The sequence below is a fragment of the Bombina bombina genome, chromosome 2 (genome assembly GCF_027579735.1).
Source record: "Bombina bombina isolate aBomBom1 chromosome 2, aBomBom1.pri, whole genome shotgun sequence".
NCBI lineage: Eukaryota > Metazoa > Chordata > Amphibia > Anura > Bombinatoridae > Bombina > Bombina bombina.
In genome coordinates, this window is record NC_069500.1 from 157,769,210 (window position 1) to 157,793,859 (window position 24,650).

The window sequence follows — 24,650 nt, forward strand, 5'->3', positions numbered from 1 at the left end:
GGCATGAAGGGACGGCCCCCAATCCGGGATCGGATAGAGTAGGGGGCAGACTGTGTCTTTTTACAGACGCTTGGTTCCAGGATGTGGAGGTTGTATCTTGGGGATACAGTATAGGATTCAAATCTCATCCGCCCAGGGGCAGATTCCTTCTCTCCAGACTGTCTACAAGACCAGAAAAGAGGACTGCCTATTTAGGTTGCGTACGGGATCTCTCCTCTCTAGGAGTAATTGTCCTGGTACCTACAGCAGAAAGAGGTTTAGGGTTTTATTCAAATGTTTTCGTGGTTCCAAAAAAGGAGGGAACTTTTCGTCCAATTCTGGACCTTAAGTGCCTAAAAAAAATGTTTAGTTTACCCTCTTTCAAGATGAAGACAATACTGTCAATCCTTCTCTCGTTCAAGAAGGACAGTTTGACCACTATAGACCTGAAGGATGCTTACCTTCACGTTCCGATACACAGGAAGCATTTTCAGTTCCTGAGGTTTGCCTTTCTGGACTAGCACTTCCAGTTCATAGCTCTTCCGTTTGGCCTAGCTACTGCTCCAAGGATATTTACAAAGGTTCTGACAGCTCTTCTAGCTGTTGCCAGAACACAAGGTATTGCAGTAGCGTCTTACCTGGTCGATAACTTGGTACAGGCACCATCTTTTTATCTAGTGGAAGATCACTCTGAGTCCCTTCTTAATCTTCTTCGATCACATGTATGGAAGATAAACTTGGAAAAGAGTTCTCTTACTCAAAGTACAAGGGTTAATTTCCTGGGGACAATAATAGACTCCATATCCATGAGAATATTTCTCATAGATCAGAGACGTTGCAAGCAACCTACTGCATGTCTTGCCCTCTAGGCCTCCTTAAGACCCTCAGTGGCCCAGTGTATGGAGGAGATTGGACTCATAGTGTCCTGTATGGACATCATTCCCTTTGCCAGATTCCATCTCAGCCCCTTGCAACTATTTTGCTTTGTTCTCTTGGTATTCTTAGTTGAAAGCTAAAACTAGGAAGTCCATATGTTAATTTCTTAGACCTTGAAGACTGCCTCTAATCTGAATGCATTTTGACCACTAGAGAGCATTAGTTCATGTGTTTCATATAGATAACATTGAGCTCATGCTAGTGAAGTGACCTAGGAGTGAGCACTGGCTAAAATAAGTCTGTAAAAAGAACTGAAATAAGGGGGCAGTCGTCAGCAGAAGCTTAGATATAATTATACACATTTTACCTTTGTGATTACCCTGTAACTGTGTTGGTTATGCAAAACAGGGAAATGGGTAATAAAGGTATTATCTAAACAACAAAAATTCTGGTGCTAACTGTCCTTTTTAAGGATGCCAGAATTGTATCTTTTTTTTCTAGGATGGACTGGAGAAGGGTTTATCTGCTAGTTCCCTGAAGGGACAGATATTGGCCCTGTTACTGCGCAAGAGCTTGACTGAGCTTCCGGATGTGCAGTCCTTAAGGCCCTGAATAGGATCAGACCTGTGTTTAGATTTGTGGTTCCGCCTTGGAGCCTCAATCTTGTTCTTAGTGTTTTGCAGCAGGCTCCGTTTGAGCCTATGCATACTGTTGACATGGTTATCTTGGAAGGTTCTTTTTTTTTTTTTTTTGGCTATTGCCTCTGTGTGCAGAGTTTCTGAGATTTCTGCTTTGCAATGTGACCCCCCCCCCCCCCTATTTTGTTTTCCATGCTAAGGCGGTTTTTTACGTACTAAATTAGGGTTCCTCCCTAAGGTGGTGTCGGATCATTAACATTAATCAAGAAATTGTTGTTCCTTCCTTGTGTCCTAATCCTCCTTCAGTGAAGGAAAGTTTACTTCACAATCTAGATGTGGTACGTGCCTTGAAGTTCTATCTTCCGGCTACTAAGGAATTCAGACAATCTTCTCTTTATTTGTCATCTATACGGGGAAGGGGCAGAAGGCTACTATGACTTCCCTTTCTTTCTGGTTGAGGAGTGTCATCCGCTTAGCTTATGAGACAGCAGGGCGATTGCCTCCTGAGAGGATAACGGCTCATTCAGCTTTCGGGAGAAAAGTTTTGCAGACTGTGGTGCCCTCAGAATATGGTCCGCCTCCTGTTATTCCTTCTGTGTCCTCTGGAGCTTGGTTATAGTTTTCCCATCAGTAAGGAATTAGGTTGTGGACTCTCCCTGCCTTATGGAAAGAAAACATTTATGCTTACCAGATAAATTCCTTTCCTTCCTGGCAGGGAGAGTCCACGACCCCGCCTGTAATTTATTTTTGTGGGGCGGCTCCCTTTTTATATTTCTTCTTGCACCTTTATACCCTGATGTTTCTCCTACTTTTCCTTGTTCCCTCAGCAGAATGACTGGAGGGTAGGGGAAGTGAGAGGGATAAGCCTTTTGGCTGGGGTGTCTTTGCCTCCTCCTGGTGGCCCGGCGTAATTCCCAACAGTAAGGAATGAAGTCGTGGACTCTCCCTGCCAGGAAGGAAAGGAATTTATCTGGTTAGCATAAATTATGTGTTTTTGTTTTTCTCTCCGGATAATTTTGACTTTGCCTGTTGGCCATTTAATGCTTATTACCCTGTTTTTTCTTTGGGTTCTATTTGGGTTGTGGATTTTATTTCATTGTAGGAACAAAAACTTAATACATGTTTACATGATAAATGTTTTTTTGGTCATTTCTGCACACCACTTTTTTTTTTTCTCTGCTCCTATTTTATTTTTTGCTCTAATTTCTTTTCTCTTGCTTGTCTGTACATCAGTCTGAGTTACCTGTGAGGTGGGTGGGGTTTTATAGAGCTCTTGGGGTTTGGGAATCTTCCGCCTCCTAGTGGAAGTCCTAATAATGCATCATGAACTCCCCACCATAAAATAATTGAATTTATCAGGTAAGCATAAATTGTTTTTGGCCTCCTAGAGTGGGTGGGCCGAGGTACAATTGGATAGTTGTTTGACATTGTATGCTCTATCTGAATCATGAAGGGAAAAAATGGTTTCTTGCCTACTTAACCCCTTAAGGACAAGGCCAATTTTCAATTTATTTCCCTTAAGGACCAGGGCTATTTTTACATTTCTGCAGGGTTTGTGTTTAGCTGTAATTTTCCTCTTCCTCATGTACTGTACCCACACACATTATATACCGTTTTTCTCGCCATTAAATGGACTTTCTAAAGATACCATTATTTTCATCATATCTTATAATGTACTATTTAAAAAAAAAAGATAAAATATGAGGAAATCGAAAAAAAAACACTTTCTCCTGTTAAGTGTAGTCAGTCCACGGGTCATCCATTACTTATGGAATATATCTCTTCCTAACAGGAAACTGCAAGAGAATTACCCAGCAGAGATGCTATATAGCTCCTCCCCTCACATATCATACTCAGTCATTCTCTTGCAGCCTAACTAAAAAGGAAGCTGTGAGAGATCTGTGGTGTTTTTTTTAACTTAGTTTATTTCTACAATCAAAAGTTTGTTATTTTTAAATGGCACCAGAGTGTGCTGTTTATTCTCAGGCAGCATTAGAAGAAGAATCTGCCTGGGTTTTTTTCTATGGTCTTAGCAGACGTAATTAAGATCCACTGGCTGTTTCTCATCTGAGGAGTGAGGTAACTTCAGAGAAGGGGAATAGCATGCAGGGCTCCCCTGCAACAAATGAGGTATGTGCAGTAATTTATTTTCTGAGGAATGGAATTGACTGAGAAAATACTGCTGATACCATTGTAAAGTAAGTTCAGCCTTAAATGCAGTGATAGCGACTGGTATCAGGCTGATGTGTGTGTGTACACTGAATGTATTTTTCTAAGGAATGGAATTGACTCTGAAAATACTGTTAATACTGAAATAATGTATGAGCCTTAACTGCAGTAAAAACTGGTAGCAGGCTTATTAATAATAATACATAATGTATGTTTAAAACGTTTACTGGCTTGTTAATCGTTTTTGTGATGTACTTGGTGATAAAACTTATTAGGGCATGATTTTTACCACATGCCATTTTTGTTTTCTGCATAGAAACAGTTTCTGAGCTTCCCCACTGTTGTAATATGAGTGGGAGGGGCCTATTTTAGCGCTTTTTTGCGCAGTAAAAATTCAGTCACAATCTGTCTACTTCATCCTCCATGATCCAGATCGTCTCTAGAGAGCTCAGGGGTCTTCAAAATCTATTTTGAGGGAGGTAATAAGGCACAGCAGTCCTGTGACAGTGTATTTGACTGTGAGAAAAACGTTAATTATATAATTGTTATCCGTTTTTGGGTACTAAGGGGTTAATCATCCATTTGCTGGTGGGTGCAATCCTTTGCTAACTTAATACATTTACTGTGAAAATTTGGTTGCTATAACTATTTTGGTCATTGTTATTTCAACTGTGTCAGTTTTTCTGTGCTTCTTAAAGGCACAGTAACGTTTTTTATATTGCTTGTAAATTAATTTTGAAAAGTATTTCCAAGTTTGCTAGTCTCATTGCTAGTTTGTTTAAACATGTCTGACTCAGATGAGTCTCTTTGTTCACTATGTTTAAAGGCCAATGTGGAGCCCAATAGAAATTTGTGTACTAATTGCATTGATGCTACTTTAAATAAAAGTCAATCTTTACATGTAAAGAAATTATCACCAGACGACGAGGGGGAAGTTATGCCGACTAACTCTCCTCACGTGTCAGTACCTTCGCCTCCCGCTCAGGAGGTGCGTGATTTTGTGGCGCCAAGTACATCAGGGAGGCCCTTACAAATCACTTTGCAAGACATGGCTACTGTTATGACAGAAGTATTATCTAAGTTGCCAGAATTAAGAGGTAAGCGCAATAGCTCTGGGTTAAGGATAGAGCGCGCGGATGAGATGAGAGCCATGTCAGATACTGCGTCACAGTTTGCAGAACGTGAGGTCGGAGAGCTTCATTCTGTGGGTGACGGATCTGATCCAGGGAGACTGGATTCAGAGATTTCCAATTTTAAATTTAAGCTAGAGAACCTCCGCACATTGCTAGGGGAGGTATTAGCGGCTCTGAATGATTGTAACACGGTTGCAATTCCAGAGAAATTATGTAGGTTGGATAGATACTATGCGGTACCGGTGTGTACTGACGTATTTCCTATACCAAAAAGGCTTACAGAGATTATTAGCAAGGAGTGGGATAGACCGGGTGTGCCTTTTACCCCTCCTCCCATATTTAGGAAAATGTTTCCTATTGACGCCACCACACAAGACTTATGGCAGACGGTCCCTAAGGTGGAGGGAGCAGTTTCTACTTTAGCTAAGCGTACCACTATCCCGGTGGAGGATAGTTGTGCCTTTTCAGATCCAATGGATAAAAACTTAGAGGGTTACCTTAAGAAAATGTTTGTTCAACAAGGTTTTATTTTACAGCCCCTCGCATGCATTGCGCCTGTCACTGCTGCGGCAGCATTCTGGTTTGAGTCTCTGGAAGAGGCCATTCGCTCAGCTCCATTGGATGAAATAATCAACAAGCTTAAGACACTTAAGCTAGCTAACGCATTTGTTTCTGATGCCGTTGTGCATTTAACCAAACTTACGGCTAAGAACTCCGGATTCGCCATCCAAGCGCGCAGAGCGCTATGGCTTAAATTCTGGTCAGCTGACGTGACTTCTAAATCTAAATTGCTTAATATTCCTTTCAAAGGGCAGACCTTATTCGGGCCCGGCTTGAAAGAAATTATTGCTGACATTACGGGAGGTAAGGGCCATGCTCTACCTCAGGACAGGGCCAAATCAAAGGCCAAACAGTCTAATTTTCGTGCCTTTCGTAACTTCAAGGCAGGAGCAGCATCAACTTCCTCCGCTCCAAAACAGGAAGGAGCTGTTGCTCGTTACAGACAGGGCTGGAAAGTTAACCAGTCCTGGAACAGGGGCAAGCACGCCAAGAAACCTGCTGCTGCCCCCAAAACAGCATGAAGAGAGGGCCCACTATCCGGAAACGGATCTAGTGGGGGGCAGACTTTCTCTCTTCGCCCAGGCTTGGGCAAGAGATGTCCAGGATCCCTGGGCGTTGGAGATCATATCTCAGGGATATCTCCTGGACTTCAAAACTTCTCCTCCACGGGGGAGATTTCATCTTTCAAGGTTATCAGCAAACCAAATAAAGAAAGAGGCGTTTCTACGCTGTGTACAAGACCTCTTACTAATGGGGGTAATCCACCCAGTTCCGCGGACGGGACACGGGCAGGGATTCTATTCAAACCTATTTGTGGTTCCCAAGAAAGAGGGAACCTTCAGGCCAATCTTGGACTTAAAAATCCTAAACAAATTTCTAAGAGTTCCATCATTCAAAATGGAAACTATTCGAACCATCCTTCCCATGATCCAAGAGGGTCAGTACATGACCACAGTGGATCTAAAGGATGCCTACCTTCACATACCGATTCACAAGGACCATTACCGGTATCTGAGATTTGCCTTCCTAGACAGGCATTACCAGTTTGTAGCTCTTCCCTTCGGATTAGCTACGGCTCCAAGAATCTTTACAAAAATTCTAGGATCACTTCTGGCGGTACTAAGACCGCGAGGCATAGCGGTGACTCCGTACCTAGACGACATTCTGATACAAGTGTCAAGTTTTCAAACTGCCAAGTCTCATACAGAGATAGTTCTGGCATTTCTGAGGTTGCATGGGTGGAAGGTGAACGTGGAAAAGAGTTCTCTATTACCACTTACAAGAGTTCCCTTTCTAGGGACTCTTATAGATTCTGTAGAGATGAAAATTTACCTGACAGAGGCCAGGTTATTAAAACTTCTAAATGCTTGCCGTGTCCTTCACTCCATTCCACACCCGTCAGTAGCTCAGTGCATGGAAGTAATCGGCTTAATGGTAGCGGCAATGGACATAGTACCATTTGCGCGCCTGCATCTCAGACCGCTGCAATTGTGCATGCTAAGTCAGTGGAACGGGGATTACTCAGATTTGTCCCCCCTACTAAATCTGGATCAAGAGACCAGAGATTCTCTTCTATGGTGGCTTTCTCGGCCACATCTGTCCAAGGGGATGACCTTTCGCAGGCCAGATTGGACGATTGTAACAACAGACGCCAGCCTTCTAGGCTGGGGAGCAGTCTGGAATTCCCTGAAAGCTCAGGGATTATGGACTCAGGGGTTCATCAGATTTCAGTCGGACAACATCACGACTGTGGCTTACATCAACCATCAAGGGGGAACCAGAAGTTCCCTAGCGATGTTGGAAGTCTCAAAGATAATTCGCTGGGCAGAGTCTCACTCTTGCCACCTGTCAGCGATCTACATCCCAGGCATGGAGAACTGGGAGGCGGATTTTCTAAGTCGCCAGACTTTTCATCCGGGGGAGTGGGAGCTTCATCCGGAGGTCTTTGCTCAACTGATTCGTCGTTGGGGCAAACCAGATCTGGATCTCATGGCGTCTCGTCAGAACGCCAAGCTTCCTTGTTACGGATCCAGGTCCAGGGACCCGGGAGCGGTGCTGATGGATGCTCTGACAGCCCCTTGGGTCTTCAACATGGCTTATGTGTTTCCACCATTCCCGATGCTTCCTCGTTTGATTGCCAAGATCAAACAGGAGAGAGCTTCGGTGATTCTGATAGCGCCTGCGTGGCCACGCAGGACCTGGTATGCAGACCTAGTGGACATGTCGTCCTGTCCACCGTGGTCTCTGCCTCTGAGACAGGACCTTCTAATTCAGGGTCCTTTCAAACATCCAAATCTAATTTCTCTGAGGCTGACTGCAAGGAGATTGAACGCTTGATTCTATCAAAGCGTGGCTTCTCGGAGTCGGTTATTGATACCTTAATACAGGCTAGGAAGCCTGTTACCAGAAAAATTTACCACAAGATATGGCGTAAATATTTACATTGGTGCGAATCCAAGAGTTACTCATGGAGTAAGGTTAGGATTCCTAGGATATTGTCCTTTCTACAAGAGGGTTTAGAAAAGGGCTTATCTACTAGTTCGTTAAAGGGACAGATCTCTGCTCTGTCTATTCTTCTACACAAACGTCTGGCTGAAGTTCCAGACGTTCAGGCTTTCTGTCAGGCTTTAACTAGGATTAAGCCTGTGTTTAAGTCTGTTGCTCCGCCGTGGAGCTTAAACTTAGTTCTTAATGTTCTTCAAGGCGTTCCATTTGAACCCCTTCATTCCATTGATATCAAGCTGTTATCTTGGAAAGTTCTGTTTTTGATGGCTATTTCCTCGGCTCGAAGAGTCTCTGAGTTATCTGCCTTACATTGTGATTCTCCTTATCTGATTTTTCATTCAGACAAGGTAGTCCTGCGTACTAAACCTGGGTTCTTACCTAAGGTAGTTACTAACAGGAATATCAATCAAGAGATTGTTGTTCCATCTCTGTGTCCTAACCCTTCTTCAAAGAAGGAACGACTTTTGCATAATCTGGACGTAGTCCGTGCCCTGAAATTCTATTTGCAGGCAACTAAGGATTTTCGTCAAACTTCTTCCCTGTTTGTCATTTACTCTGGACAGAGGAGAGGTCAAAAGGCTTCGGCTACCTCTCTCTCTTTTTGGCTTCGTAGCATAATACGCTTAGCCTATGAGACTGCTGGACAGCAGCCTCCTGAAAGGATTACAGCTCATTCTACTAGAGCTGTGGCTTCCACCTGGGCCTTTAAAAATGAGGCCTCTGTTGAACAGATTTGCAAGGCTGCGACTTGATCTTCGCTTCACACTTTTTCTAAATTTTACAAATTTGACACTTTTGCTTCGTCGGAGGCTATTTTTGGGAGAAAGGTACTTCAGGCAGTGGTTCCTTCTGTTTAATGTTCCTGCCTTGTTCCTCCCTTCATCCGTGTACTTTAGCTTTGGTATTGGTATTCCATAAGTAATGGATGACCCGTGGACTGACTACACTTAACAGGAGAAAACATAATTTATGCTTACCTGATAAATTCCTTTCTCCTGTAGTGTAGTCAGTCCACGGCCCGCCCTGTTTTTACGGCAGGTCTAAATTTTAATTAAACTCCAGTCACCACTGTACCCTATGGTTCCTCCTTTCTCGTCTGCTTTGGTCGAATGACTGAGTATGATATGTGAGGGGAGGAGCTATATAGCAGCTCTGCTGGGTAATTCTCTTGCAGTTTCCTGTTAGGAAGAGATATATTCCATAAGTAATGGATGACCCGTGGACTGACTACACTACAGGAGAAAGGAATTTATCAGGTAAGCATAAATTATGTTTTTTCTAACTTTGACCCCCAAAATCTTACACATCTACAAACACCAAAAAACACCCATGCTAAATAGTTTCTAAATTGTATCCTACGTTTAGAAATACCCAATGTTTACATGTTCTTTGCTTTTTTTTGCAAGATATAGGGCAATAAATACAAGTAGCACTTTGCTATTTCCAAACCACATTTCTTTCATGTAATTAGCAAGAGTCCATGAGCTAGTGACGTATGGGATATACATTCCTACCAGGAGGGGCAAAGTTTCCCAAACCTTAAAATGCCTATAAATACACCCCTCACCACACCCACAATTCAGTTTTACAAACTTTGCCTCCGATGGAGGTGGTGAAGTAAGTTTGTGCTAGATTCTACGTTGATATGCGCTCCGCAGCAAGTTGGAGCCCGGTTTTCCTCTCAGCGTGCAGTGAATGTCAGAGGGATGTGAGGAGAGTATTGCCTATTTGAATGCAGTGATCTCCTTCTACGGGGTCTATTTCATAGGTTCTCTGTTATCGGTCGTAGAGATTCATCTCTTACCTCCCTTTTCAGATCGACGATATACTCTTATATATACCATTACCTCTGCTGATTCTCGTTTCAGTACTGGTTTGGCTTTCTACAAACATGTAGATGAGTGTCCTGGGGTAAGTAAATCTTATTTTCTGTGACACTCTAAGCTATGGTTGGGCACTTTGTTTATAAAGTTCTAAATATATGTATTCAAACATTTATTTGCCTTGACTCAGAATGTTCAACATTCCTTATTTTTCAGACAGTCAGTTTCATATTTGGGATAAATGCATTTGTTTCAATCATTTTTTCTTACCTTAAAAATTTGACTTTTTCCCTGTGGGCTGTTAGGCTCGCGGGGGCAGAAAATGCTTCATTTTATTGCGTCATTCTTGGCGTGGATTTTTTTGGCGCAAAATTTTTTTTCTGTTTCCGGCGTCATACGTGTCGCCGGAAGTTGCGACATTTTTTGACATTTTTTTGCGTCAAAAATGTCGGCGTTCCGGATGTGGCGTCATTTTTGGCGCCAAAAGCATTTAGGCGCCAAATAATGTGGGCGTCTTTTTTGGCGCTAAAAAATATGGGCGTCATTTTTGTCTCCACATTATTTAAGTCTCATTATTTATTGCTTCTGGTTGCTAGAAGCTTGTTCACTGGCATTTTTTTCCCATTCCTGAAACTGTCATTTAAAGAATTTGATCAATTTTGCTTTATATGTTGTTTTTTTCTTTTACATATTGCAAGATGTTCCACGTTGCAACTGAGTCAGAAGATACTTCAGGAAAATCACTGCCCAGTGCTGGAGCTACCAAGCTAAGTGTATCTGCTATAAACTTTTGGTATCTGTTTCTCCAGCTGTTGTTTGTATTGCATGTCATGTCAAACATATTAATGCAGATAAAATTTCCTTTAGTACTGTTACATTACCTGTTGCTGTTCCGTCAACATCTAATTTTCAGAGTGTTCCTGATAACATAAGAGATTTTATTTTTTAAATCCATTAAGAAGGCTATGTCTGTTATTTCTCCTTCTAGTATACATAAGTCTTTTAAAACTTCTCTTTTTTCAGATGAATTTTTAAATGAACATCATCATTCTGATACTGATAATGGTTCTTCTGGTTCAGAGGTTTCTGTCTCAGAGGTTGATGCTGATAAATCTTTGTATTTGTTCAAGATGGAATTTATTCGTTCTTTACTTAAAGAAGTATTATTTGCATTAGAAATAGAGGATTCTGGTCCTCTTGATACTAAATGTAAACGTTTAAATAAGGTTTTTAAATCTCCTGTAGTTATTCCAGAAGTGTTTTATCTCCCTGATGCTATTTCTGAAGTAATTTCCAGGGAATGGAATAATTTGGGTAATTTATTTACTCCTTCTAGACGTTTAAGCAATTATATCCTGTGCCATCTGACAGATTAGAGTTTTTTGGGACAAAATCCCTAAGGTTATGGGGCTGTCTCTACTCCTGCTAATGTACTACTATTCCTACGGCAGATAGTACTTCATTTAAGGATCCTTTAGATAGGAAAATTGAATCCTTTCTAAGAAAAGCTTACTTATGTTCAGGTAATCTTCTTAGACCTGCTATATTTTTAGCGGATGTTGTTGCAGCTTCAACTTTTTGGTTAGAAGCTTTAGCGCAACAAGTAAGAGATCATAATTTTATAGCATTATTATTATTCTATAACATGCTAATAATTTTATTGGTGATACCATCTTTTGATATCATTAGAGTTGATGTCAGGTATATGTCTCTAGCTATTTTAGCTAGAAAAGCTTTATGGATTAAACTTGGAATGCTGATATGTCTTCTAAGTCAACTTTGCTTTCCCTTTCTTTCCAGGGTAAATAATCATTTTCGTTCCTTTCCTCACAACAAGGAACAAAAGCCTGATCCTTCATCCTCAGGAGCGGTATCAGTTTGGAAACTATTTCCAGTTTGGAATATATCCAAGCCTTATAGAAACCTATAGCCAGCTCCTAAGTACCTATGAAGGTGCGGCCCTTATTCCAGCTCAGCTGGTATGGGGCAGATTACGTTTTCTTCAAAGAAATTTGGATCAATTCCGTTCTCAATCTCTGGTTTCAGAACATTGTTTCAGAAAGGTACAGAATTGGCTTCAAGTTAAGGCCTCCTGTTAAGAGATTTTTTTCTTTCCCGTGTCCCAGTTAACACAGCAAAGGCTCAGCATTTCTGAAATGTGTTTCAGATCTAGAGTTGGCTGGAGTATTTATGCCAGTTCCAGTTCTGGAACAGGGGCTGGGGTTTTATTTTATCTCTTCATTGTACCAAAGAAGGTCAATTCCTTCAGACCAGTTCCGGATCTATCATTATTGAATCGTTATGTTAGGATACCAACATTCAAGATGGTTACTGTAGGACTATCCTGCCTTTTGTTTAGCAAGGGCATTATATGTCTACAATAGATTTACAGGATGTGTATCTGCATATTCCGATTCATCCAGATCACTTTTAGTGTCTGAGATTCTCTTTTTAGACAAGCATTACCAGTTTTGTGGCTCTACCGTTTGGCCTAGCCTCAGTTCCAAGAATTTTTTTCAAAGGTTCTCGGTGCCCTTCTTTCTGTAATCAGAGAACAGGGTTTTGGTATTTCCTTATTTGGACGATATCTTGGTACTTGCTCAGTCTTCTCATTTTCGAAGAATCTCATACGAATCGACTTGTGTTGTTTCTTCAAGTTCATGGTTGGAGGATCAATTTACCAATCAGTTCATTGATTCCTCAGACAAGGGTAACCTTTTTAGGTTTCTAGATAGATTCAGTGTCTATGACTCTGTCCTTGTCAGACAAGAGAAGTTTAACATTGATATCAGCTTGTCAAAACCTTCAGTCACAATCATTCCCTTTGGTAGCCTTATGCATGGAAATGTTGGGTCTTAGGACTGCCGCATCAGATGCGATCTCCTTTGCTCGTTTTCACATGCGACCTCTTCAGCTCTGTATGCTGAACCAATGGTGCAGGGATTACTCAAAGATATCTCAATTAATATCTTTAAACCGATTTTACGACACTCTCTGACATGGTGGACAGATCACCATCGTTTAGTTCAGGGGGCTTCTTTGTTCTTCCGACCTGGACTATAATCTCAACAGATGCAAGTCTTAAAGGTTGGGGAGCTGTGTGGGGGTATCTGACGGCACAAGGGGTTTGGGAATCTCAGGAGGTGAGATTTCCGATCAATATTTTGGAACTCCGTGCAATTTTCAGAGCTCTTCAGTCTTGGCCTCTTCTGAAGAGAGAGTTGTTCATTTGTTTTCAGATAGACAATGTCACAACTGTGGCATACATCAATCATCAAGGAGGGACTCACAGTCCTCTGGCTATGAAAGAAGTATCTCGAATTTTGGTTTGGGCGGAATCCAGCTCCTGTCTAATCTCTGCGGTTCATATCCCAGGTATGGACAATTGGAAAGCGGATTATCTCAGTCGCCAAACGTTGCATCCGGGCGAATGGTCTCTTCACCCAGAGGTATTTCTTCAGATTGTTCAAATGTGGGAACTTCCAGAAATAGATCTGATGGCTTCTCATCTAAACAAGAAACTTCCCAGGTATCTGTCCAGATCCCGGGATCCTCAGGCGGAGGCAGTGGATGCATTATCACTTCCTTGGAAGTATCATCCTGCCTATATCTTTCCGCCTCTAGTTCTTCTTCCAAGAGTAATCTCCAAGATTCTGAAGGAATGCTCGTTTGTTCTGCTGGTAGCTCCGGCATGGCCTCACAGGTTTTGGTATGCGGATCTTGTCCGGATGGCCTCTTGCCAACCGTGGACTCTTCCGTTAAGACCAGACCTTCTGTCTCAAGGTCCTTTTTTCCATCAGGATCTGAAATCCTTAAATTTAAAGGTATGGAGATTGAACGCTTGATTCTTGGTCAAAGAGGTTTCTCTGACTCTGTGATTAATACTATGTTACAGGCTCGTAAATCTGTATCCAGTGAGATATATTATAGAGTCTGGAAGACTTATATTTCTTGGTGTCTTTCTCATCATTTTTCTTGGCATTCTTTTAGAATACAGAGAATATTACAGTTTCTTCAGGATGGTTTAGATAAGGGTTTGTCCGCAAGTTCCTTGAAAGGACAAATCTCTGCTCTTTCTGTTCTTTTTCACAGAAAGATTGCTATTCTTCCTGATATTCATTGTTTTGTACAAGCTTTGGTTCGTATAAAGCCTGTCATTAAGTCAATTTCTCCTCCTTGGAGTTTGAATTTGGTTCTGGGGGCTCTTCAAGCTCCTCCATTTGAACCTATGCATTCATTGGACATTAAATTACTTTCTTGGAAAGTTTTGTTCCTTTTGGCCATCTCTTCTGCCAGAAGAGTTTCTGAATTATCTGCTCTTTCTTGTGAGTCTCCTTTTCTGATTTTTCATCAGGATAAGGCGGTGTTGCGAACTTCTTTTGAAATTTTACCTAAGTTGTGAATTCCAACAACATTAGTAGAGACATTGTGGTTCCTTCATTATGTCCTAATCCTAAGAATTCTAAGGAGAAATCGTTGCATTCTTTGGATGTTGTTAGAGCTTTGAAATATTATGTTGAAGCTACTAAGTCTTTCCGAAAGACTTCTAGTTTATTTGTTATCTTTTCCGGTTCTAGAAAGGCCAGAAAACTTCTGCCATTTCTTTGGCATCTTGGTTGAAATCTTTAATTCATCTTGCCTATGTTGAGTCGGGTAAAACTCCGCCTCAGAGGATTACAGCTCATTCTACTAGGTCAGTTTCTACTTCCTGGGCGTTTAGGAATGAAGCTTCGGTTGATCAGATTTGCAAAGCGGCAACTTGGTCCTCTTTGCATACTTTTACCAAATTCTACCATTTTGATGTATTTTCTTCTTCTGAAGCAGTTTTTGGTAGAAAAGTACTTCAGGCAGCGGTATCAGTTTGAATCTTCTGCTTATGTTTTTCATTAAACTTTATTTTGGGTGTGGATTATTTTCAGCAGGAATTGGCTGTCTTTATTTTATCCCTCCCTCTCTAGTGACTCTTGTGTGGAAAGATCCACATCTTGGGTAGTCATTATCCCATACGTCACTAGCTCATGGACTCTTGCTAATTACATGAAAGAAAACATAATTTATGTAAGAACTTACCTGATAAATTCATTTCTTTCATATTAGCAAGAGTCCATGAGGCCCGCCCTTTTTTGTGGTGGTTATGATTTTTTTGTATAAAGCACAATTATTCCAATTCCTTATTTTATATGCTTTCGCACTTTTTTCTTATCACCCCACTTCTTGGCTATTCGTTAAACTGAATTGTGGGTGTGGTGAGGGGTGTATTTATAGGCATTTTAAGATTTGGGAAACTTTGCCCCTCCTGGTAGGAATGTATATCCCATACGTCACTAGCTCATGGACTCTTGCTAATATGAAAGAATTGAATTTATCAGGTAAGTTCTTACATAAATTATGTTTTTTTCAAAATTAGCGCTAGTTACATTGGGACACTGATATCTTTCAGGAATCCCTGAATATCCCTTGACATGTATATATATTTTTTAGAAGATATCCCAAAGTATTTATCTAGGCCCATTTTGGTATATTTCATGCCACCATTTCACTGCCAAATACGATCAAATAAAAAAAATCGTTCACTTTTTCACAATTTTTTTCACAAACTTTAGGTTCCTCACTGAAATTATTTACAAACAACTTGTGCAATTATGGCATCATTGGTTGTAAATGCTTCTCTGGGATCCCCTTTGTTCAGAAATAGCAGACATATATGGCTTTGGCGTTGCTTTTTGGTAATTAGAAGGCCGTTAAATGCCGCTGCGCACCACATATGTATTATGCCCAGCAGTGCAGGGGTTAATTAGGTAGCTTATAGGGAGCTTGCAAAGTTAATTTTAGCTTTAGTGTAGAGATCAGCCTCCCACCTGGCACATCACACCCCCTGATCCCTCCTAAAGAGCTCTCTTCCCTCCCCCATCCCACAATTGTTCCCGCCATATTTAAGTACTGGCAGAAAGTCTGCCAGTACTAAAATAAAAGATATATATTTTTTTTTTAATAAATTATAGCATATTTACATATGCTGCTGTGTAGGATCTGCCCTTAGCCCCCAACCTCCCTGATTCTCCCCCCCCCCCCCCAACAGCTCTCTAACCCTCCCCATCTACCTTACTGGGAGCCATCTTGGGTACTGGCAGCTGTCTGCCAGTACCCAGTTTAGCATAAAATATATATTTTTTTAATTAAAACATTTTTTTTCTGTAGTGTAGCTTCCACCCCCCTAAGACCGACCACCCACCCCCTCCCAGATCCCTTGGATAATTTTGTCTCCCCCCCCCCCCCCCTTTATCCCACATATTGATCCAAAATTTTCTATAGTGTAGCGGTTCCCGCCTGCTTCCTCCCCATGCACGCGCGCGTCCGTGTGCACTCCCGACAACCCCGATCCCGCCCCCCTCACTCTTCTGGACTTCATGCCCGGTGCAGAGAGGGCCACAGAGTGGCGCTCTCTGCATCGGATGGGGGAAAAATGTTATTGCAGGATGCCTCTATCGAGGCATCACTGCAATAACGAGAAAGCGGCTGGAAGCGATCAGGATCACTTCCAGCCGCTTTAAACCCCTAACGTCGTACAGGGTTCGTCGCTGGTCTTTAAAGATCAGATTGTGCAAGACGTACCCTGTACGACTCGTGTCGTTAAGGGGTTAAGGGTTATCTACAGCCTCTCTTGGGTCAGTGGGAAAACATACAATTTACAGAATTAAGAAAAAAGTAGTAAATTAATAAGAAACGGTTTGTGTAAGATGTATAAATGTAGTGTTACAAAAAACACAGATAATTACATTTAGTTTAATGTTAATTTTAATATATTGATTGCAAATGGTAGGAAATGCCCTTTTACTTTGCTTTCCATCTTTAATGTTCCCTGTACCTTGAATGTCACTGCTCCCAGGATTTATACCAGTATATTTTCTCTACCTATTTATTTTATGAAGTTTCTCTTTGCTGTTAATAAGAAATTAAAAATAATCAAATGTCAACTCAGCCTGTTAAAATAGCCACTCATATTATGTGTGTGTGTGTGTATGTGTATATATATATATATATGAGATAGCAATACATTACATTTACATGTGTGTCGTCTTTTTACAGATGGGTTTGGGCATTGCAAAACTCTGGAATACCAACACTTGTCTCCCCACAAATTTTTAGAGGAGGGGGAATCTTATTTAACGATGGCTGTTGAAGTGGCACTGATAGGTCTGGGACAGCAGCGAATAATGCCAGATGGCTTGTACGCACAAGAAAAAGTTTGTCGAAATGAGGAGCAGCTTATTTCTAAATTGCAAGAAATTGAATTAGATGATACACTCGTAAAAATCTTTCGAAAGCAAGCAGTCTTCCTGTTAGAAGGTAAGAATACATTGGTGCTGCTTACAATTTCTTACTACATGTGTACTTTAATTTATTTGTGCAGAATTTCAAAACTTTTAAAATGTTAGCATCGTGAGGGGATAAATTTTGTGTAAGGTTAAATTAATGGGTTTAATAGAACAGTACAGTATTGTGTGGTAAATTTAGATGTATACTGTTGTAGAGGGGCATGCATGCCCTCCAGCGCATGTTGGGTGATAACGTAGGAAGACTTTGAGGACTGTATTTTGTCTAAAGGCGCATCTGTCTGTTGCACAATATGGCTTTGTTACACTGACTGACCATTTCCCCTCTCACATACTTTTTTTAATTTTATATATTTATTTATTTTTGCACCCTCCAACAGCAGTTTTTTATTTAAAGGTTCATTGGTCATTTGCGTCAAATAGAGAATCTTTTCACCATTGTTTGAATTCTGTAAGGAAAAGCCTTCAGGCTATAAACAATGGTTAAGACAGTGTTAAGGAAAAAGACCTTGTTAATAAAGTCACCAGTGTCCCAATGCAAATGAAATGCTGCTCTTGCATTGTTTATTATGAAACATTTAATTTTCTGAGAGGATTTTTGTCAACTCATTTGTTTGTTTCTCTTTACACAGCTGGGCCATATAGTGGTTTGGGTGAAATCATCCATAGAGAGAGTATTCCAATGCACACATTTGCCAAGTATCTGTTCACCTCCCTCCTACCTCATGATGCTGAATTAGCATACAAAATTGCACTGAGAGCAATGAGGTATGTATTGATGCATTGCTGGATTTCACATAAATGATATGAATATTCCTCTTCAGAGCCAGAGGAATTTCAAACCATACAAATATTTCATTCCTTCTCTGCGTGAAAATTCCTATAGCCCTAAAGCATTCTACTTCTGGTTTAGTGAATATTTATTTGAATTTTCAGGCAGTGTATAATTAGTAGGTTGTTTCTGCTAAACCTTTTCAGAAGAACTCATTGCTTTTTGGAAACATCAGGTTTTAATATAATCGATTCATGTTTGGTTGATGGGGCTGAAATACTTTGAGTTTTCACCTTTTTCATTAATTGGGAAAGAGTTAATTGGTCATCAGCATAAGATAACTAAAATATAATTTAATGAAAGCACAAACATCTTATGTAATAACTAAACCTATTCTAAATTACTATAGGGAAATAAGCTTCATTTGAAGTTTACTGCAGGTACGTTTTATTTACAATAAATAACAATAACTTTAGGTTTCAAAAGCAACAAACTTCTAATGCATATGCTACCTGCTACTGCTGTGTCTGCAATTAAAATGCACATGCATAATTTTTCATTTATTTTTATTTTTCATTTATTTTTATTTTTTATTTTTTTGACAATTATTAAAGGGTCTCTGGACGGTTTGCTACTTTGGTTATGTTACAGCAAAGTGTTACCGATGCTGCAGGGTTGGCAATTGGTGCTGCTCAACATAAGTTTGCTGAGCTGTAAAATATGTCAAGGGTGGGAATCCTGGGCCCAGTGATGTTTCCTTTGAATTATCTTAGGCACTTGAAGCATGTATGTGCATGCTGCTTGTGCATTCATTGTTAAGTTATTGTGTGTTTATTAGTTATAACAGCTAATTTTCCTTTAAAGTTAATGAACAAAACCAGGATATCCCGATTTGACAGCCATGTTTGTGACTTTATACATTTCTTTTTCTATCTGTTTGTTGCTATTCTTTGAATACGTTCAATATCCAACTGTTCTCAGTAGACTATTCATAATGTTGCAGGAAATTGCAATGAAGATCACGTTGTTTTCTAATCAGAATCTAATTTAGAATGTTTACATTTCATAGAATTAAAGGAAAAATGTGCTGTATGCAGATAATAAAATGTAACACCTTTTTTTTTTTTTTTTTAAGGTTGCTAGTGTTGGAATCCACTGCTCCAACTGGAGACATGTCCCGCCCACACCACATTGCCTCAGTAGTTCCTAACCGTTATCCCCGTTGGTTCACCCTGAGCCATATTGAGTCTCAACAGTGTGAATTAGCATCAACAATGCTAACTGCAGCCAAAGGTACTGTAAGCCTTTATTGCCTTTATAAATAAGAATACTAAATAGGACAGTTTTGTTTACTGTGCATTTCTAATCTTATGTTGAGATTAGAAAATTTTCTAATGGTTTTACACATAATTAAACTTTTTCTAGTACAGTGTGCGTTTTATGTGGATTTGTCTATTAAAGGGACACTAAACCCACATGTTTTTGATTCAGATAGAGCATGCAATTTTAAGCAACTTTCTAATTTACTCCTATTAATTTTTATTTGTTCTTTTGCCATCTTTTGCCATCTTTATTTTTAAAGCAGGAATGTAAAGCTTAGGAGCCGGCCCATTTAAGGTTCAGCACCCTGGATAGCACTTGGTTATTGATGGGTACATTTAGCCACCAATAAGAAAGTGTAACCCAGGTTCTGAACCAAAAATGGGCTGCCTCCTAAGCTTTACATCCCTGCTTTCTAAATAAAGATAGCAAGTGAACAAATAAAAATTAATAGGAGTAAATTAGAAAGTTGCTTAAAATTGCATGCTCTATCTGTATGAAAGAAAAAATTTGTTTACTGTAACATGAAAGTGGATATGCTTACACTTCGTAGAATAATCAATTTATTCCAGTTGTTTTCTATAATGTCTGGGCTTTACAAAATCTCCATTAGAAATCTCAAACACACAAATTCCATGTCAAATACCATTTATTTTTTTGCCTGAGAATTTTTTTTAAATACTTTTCTCCAACATAGGTGTGTCCGGTCCACGGCGTCATCCTTACTTGTGGGATATTCTCTTCCCCAACAGGAAATGGCAAAGAGCCCAGCAAAGCTGGTCACATGATCCCTCCTAGGCTCCGCCTACCCCAGTCATTCTCTTTGCCGTTGTACAGGCAACATCTCCACGGAGATGGCTTAGAGTTTTTTAGTGTTTAACTGTAGTTTTTCATTATTCAATCAAGAGTTTGTTATTTTCAAATAGTGCTGGTACGTACTATTTACTCAGAAACAGAAAAGAGATGAAGAATTCTGTTTGTATGAGGAAAATGATTTTAGCAACCGTAACTAAAATCCATGGCTGTTCCACACAGGACTGTTGAGAGCAATTAACTTCAGTTGGGGGAACAGTGTGCAGTCCCTTACTGCTTGAGGTATGACACATTCTAACAAGACGATGTAATGCTGGAAGCTGTCATTTTCCCTATGGGATCCGGTAAGCCATGTTTATTACGATTGTAAATAAGGGCTTCACAAGGGCTTATTTAAACTGTAGACTTTTTCTGGGCTAAATCGATTGATTATTAACACATATTTAGCCTTGAGGAATCATTTTTTATGGGTATTTTGATATAATAATATCGGCAGGCACTGTTTTAGACACCTTATTCTTTAGGGGCTTTCCCAAAGCATAGGCAGAGTCTCATTTTCGCGCCGGCGTTGCGCACTTGTTTTTGAGAGGCATGGCATGCAGTCGCATGTGAGAGGAGCTCTGATACTTATAAAAGACTTCTGAAGGCGTCATTTGGTATCGTATTCCCCTTTGGGTTTGGTTGGGTCTCAGCAAAGCAGATACCAGGGACTGTAAAGGGGTTTAAAGCTTAAAACGGCTCCGGTTCCGTTATTTTAAGGGTTAAAGCTTCCAAAATTGTTGTGCAATATTTTCAAAGCTTTAAGACGCTGTGGTGAAAATTTGGTGAATTTTGAACAATTCCTTCATGTTTTTTCGCAATTGCAGTAATAAAGTGTGTTCAGTTTAAAATTTAAAGTGACAGTAACGGTTTTATTTTAAAACGTTTTTTGTACTTTCTGTTCAAGTTTATGCCTGTTTAACATGTCTGAACTACCAGATAGACTGTGTTCTGAATGTGGGGAAGCCAGAATTCCTATTCATTTAAATAAATGTGATTTATGTGATAATGACAATGATGCCCAAGATGATTCCTCAAGTGAGGGGAGTAAGCATGGTACTGCATCATTCCCTCCTTCGTCTACACGAGTCTTGCCCACTCAGGAGGCCCCTAGTACATCTAGCGCGCCAATACTCCTTACTATGCAACAATTAACGGCTGTAATGGATAATTCTGTCAAAAACATTTTAGCCAAAATGAACCCTTGTCAGCGTAAGCGTGGCTGCTCTGTTTTAGTTACTGAAGAGCATGACGACGCTGATATTAATATCTCTGAAGGGCCCCTAACCCAATCTGAGGGGGCCAGGGAGGTTTTGTCTGAGGGAGAAATTACTGATTTAGGGAACATTTCTCAGCAGGCTGAATCTGATGTGATTACATTTAAATTTAAATTGGAACATCTCCGCATTTTGCTTAAGGAGGTATTATCCACTCTGGATGATTGTGAAAATTTAGTCATCCCAGAGAAACTATGTAAAATGGACAAGTTCCTAGAGGTGCCGGGGCTCCCAGAAGCTTTTCCTATACCCAAGCGGGTGGCGGACATTGTTAATAAAGAATGGGAAAGGCCCGGTATTCCTTTCGTCCCTCCCCCCATATTTAAAAAATTGTTTCCTATGGTCGACCCCAGAAAGGACTTATGGCAGTCAGTCCCCAAGGTCGAGGGAGCGGTTTCTACTTTAAACAAACGCACCACTATTCCCATAGAGGATAGTTGTGCTTTCAAAGATCCTATGGATAAAAAATTAGAAGGTTTGCTTAAAAAGATGTTTGTTCAGCAGGGTTACCTTCTACAACCCATTTCATGCATTGTCCCTGTCACTACTGCCGCATATTTCTGGTTTGATGAACTGCTTAAGGTGCTCGATAGTGACTCTCCTCCTTATGAGGAGATTATGGACAGAATCAATGCTCTCAAATTGGCTAATTCTTTCACTCTAGACGCCTCTTTGCAATTGGCTAAGTTAGCGGCTAAGAACTCTGGGTTTGCTATTGTGGCGCGCAGAGCGCTTTGGTTGAAATCTTGGTCGGCTGATGCGTCTTCCAAGAACAAGCTACTAAACATTCCTTTCAAGGGGAAAACGTTGTTTGGTCCTGACTTGAAAGAGATTATCTCTGATATCACTGGGGGTAAGGGCCACGCCCTTCCTCAGGATCGGCCTTTCAAGGCAAAAAATAGACCTAATTTTCGTCCCTTTCGTAAAAACGGACCAGCCCAAGGTGCTACGTCCTCTAAGCAAGAGGGTAATACTTCTCAGGCCAAGCCAGCTTGGAGACCAATGCAAGGCTGGAACAAGGGAAAGCAGGCCAAGAAACCTGCCACTGCTACCAAGACAGCATGAAATATTGGCCCCCGATCCGGGACCGGATCTGGTGGGGGGCAGACTCTCTCTCTTCGCTCAGGCTTGGGCAAGAGATGTTCTGGATCCTTGGGCGCTAGAAATAGTCTCCCAGGGTTATCTTCTGGAATTCAAGGGACTTCCCCCAAGGGGGAGGTTCCACAGGTCGCAGTTGTCTTCAGACCACATAAAAAGACAGGCGTTCTTACATTGTGTAGAAGACCTGTTAAAAATGGGAGTGATTCATCCTGTTCCATTAAGAGAACAGGGGATGGGGTTCTACTCCAATCTGTTCATAGTTCCCAAAAAAGAGGGAACGTTCAGACCAATCCTAGATCTCAAGATCTTAAACAAATTTCTCAAGGTCCCATCGTTCAAGATGGAAACCATCCGAACTATCCTTCCTTCCATCCAGGAAGGTCAATTCATGACCACGGTGGATTTAAAGGATGCGTATCTACATATTCCTATCCACAAGGAACATCATCGGTTCCTAAGGTTTGCATTCCTGGACAAACATTACCAGTTCGTGGCGCTTCCTTTCGGATTAGCCACTGCTCCAAGGATTTTCACAAAGGTACTAGGGTCCCTTCTAGCGGTGCTAAGACCAAGGGGCATTGCAGTAGTACCTTACCTGGACGACATTCTGATTCAAGCGTCGTCCCTTCCTCAAGCAAAGGCTCACACGGACATTGTCCTGGCCTTTCTCAGATCTCACGGCTGGAAAGTGAACGTGGAAAAGAGTTCTCTATCCCCGTCAACAAGGGTTCCCTTCTTGGGAACAATTATAGACTCCTTAGAAATGAGGATCTTTCTAACAGAGGCCAGAAAAACAAAGCTTCTGGACTCTTGTCGGATACTTCATTCCGTTCCTCTTCCTTCCATAGCTCAGTGCATGGAAGTGATCGGGTTGATGGTGGCGGCGATGGACATAGTTCCTTTTGCGCGCATTCATCTAAGACCATTACAACTGTGCATGCTCAGTCAGTGGAATGGGGACTATACAGACTTGTCTCCGAAGATACAAGTAAATCAGAAGACCAGAGACTCACTCCGTTGGTGGCTGTCCCTGGACAATCTGTCTCAAGGGATGATGTTCCACAGACCAGAGTGGGTCATTGTCACGACCGACGCCAGTCTGATAGGCTGGGGCGCGGTCTGGGGATCCCTGAAAGCTCAGGGTCTTTGGTCTCGGGAAGAATCTCTTCTACCGATAAATATTCTGGAACTGAGAGCGATATTCAATGCTCTCCAGGCCTGGCCCCAGCTTGCGAGGACCAGGTTCATACGGTTTCAATCAGACAACATGACGACTGTTGCGTACATCAACCATCAGGGGGGAACAAGGAGTTCCCTAGCGATGGAAGAAGTAACCAAAATAATTCTTTGGGCGGAGTCTCACTCCTGCCACCTGTCTGCTATCCACATCCCAGGAGTGGAAAATTGGGAAGCGGATTTTCTGAGTCGGCAGACATTGCATCCGGGGGAGTGGGAACTCCATCCGGAAATCTTTGCCCAAGTCACTCACCTGTGGGGCATTCCAGACATGGATCTGATGGCCTCTCGTCAGAACTTCAAAGTTCCTTGCTACGGGGCCAGATCCAGGGATCCCAAGGCGGCTCTAGTGGATGCACTAGTGGCACCTTGGACCTTCAAACTAGCTTATGTGTTCCCGCCATTTCCTCTCATCCCCAGGCTGATAGCCAGGATCAAGCAGGAGAGGGCGTCGGTGATCTTGATAGCTCCTGCGTGGCCACGCAGGACTTGGTATGCAGATCTGGTGAATATGTCATCGGCTCCACCTTGGAAGCTACCTTTGAGACGAGACCTTCTTGTTCAGGGTCCGTTCGAACATCCGAATCTGGTTTCACTCCAGCTGACTGCTTGGAGATTGAACGCTTGATTTTATCGAAGCGAGGATTCTCAGATTCTGTTATCGATACTCTTGTTCAGGCCAGAAAGCCTGTGACTAGAAAGATTTACCACAAAATTTGGAAAAAATATATCTGTTGGTGTGAATCTAAAGGATTCCCTTGGGACAAGGTTAAGATTCCTAGGATTCTATCCTTCCTTCAAGAAGGATTGGAAAAAGGATTATCTGCAAGTTCCCTGAAGGGACAGATTTCTGCCTTGTCGGTATTACTTCACAAAAAGCTGGCAGCTGTGCCAGATGTTCAAGCCTTTGTGCAGGCTCTGGTTAGAATCAAGCCTGTTTACAAACCTTTGACTCCTCCTTGGAGTCTCAATTTAGTTCTTTCAGTTCTTCAGGGGGTTCCGTTTGAACCCTTACATTCCGTTGATATTAGGTTATTATCTTGGAAAGTTTTGTTTTTAGTTGCGATTTCTTCT

General features: G+C 41.3%; 1 protein-coding gene across 1 annotated transcript in view; it reads left to right on the top strand.

Annotated features, from left to right (window-relative positions):
• Window positions 1-24,650, top strand: part of ZSWIM6 (zinc finger SWIM-type containing 6) — a 270,005-nt gene that overhangs the window by 232,866 nt on the left and 12,489 nt on the right. Inside the window, exons 9-11 of the mRNA XM_053701315.1 lie at window positions 16,771-17,031; window positions 17,651-17,786; window positions 18,926-19,083. Of these exons, the coding sequence (XP_053557290.1) occupies window positions 16,771-17,031; window positions 17,651-17,786; window positions 18,926-19,083 (555 nt within the window). The remainder of the gene's footprint in view (window positions 1-16,770; window positions 17,032-17,650; window positions 17,787-18,925; window positions 19,084-24,650) is intronic.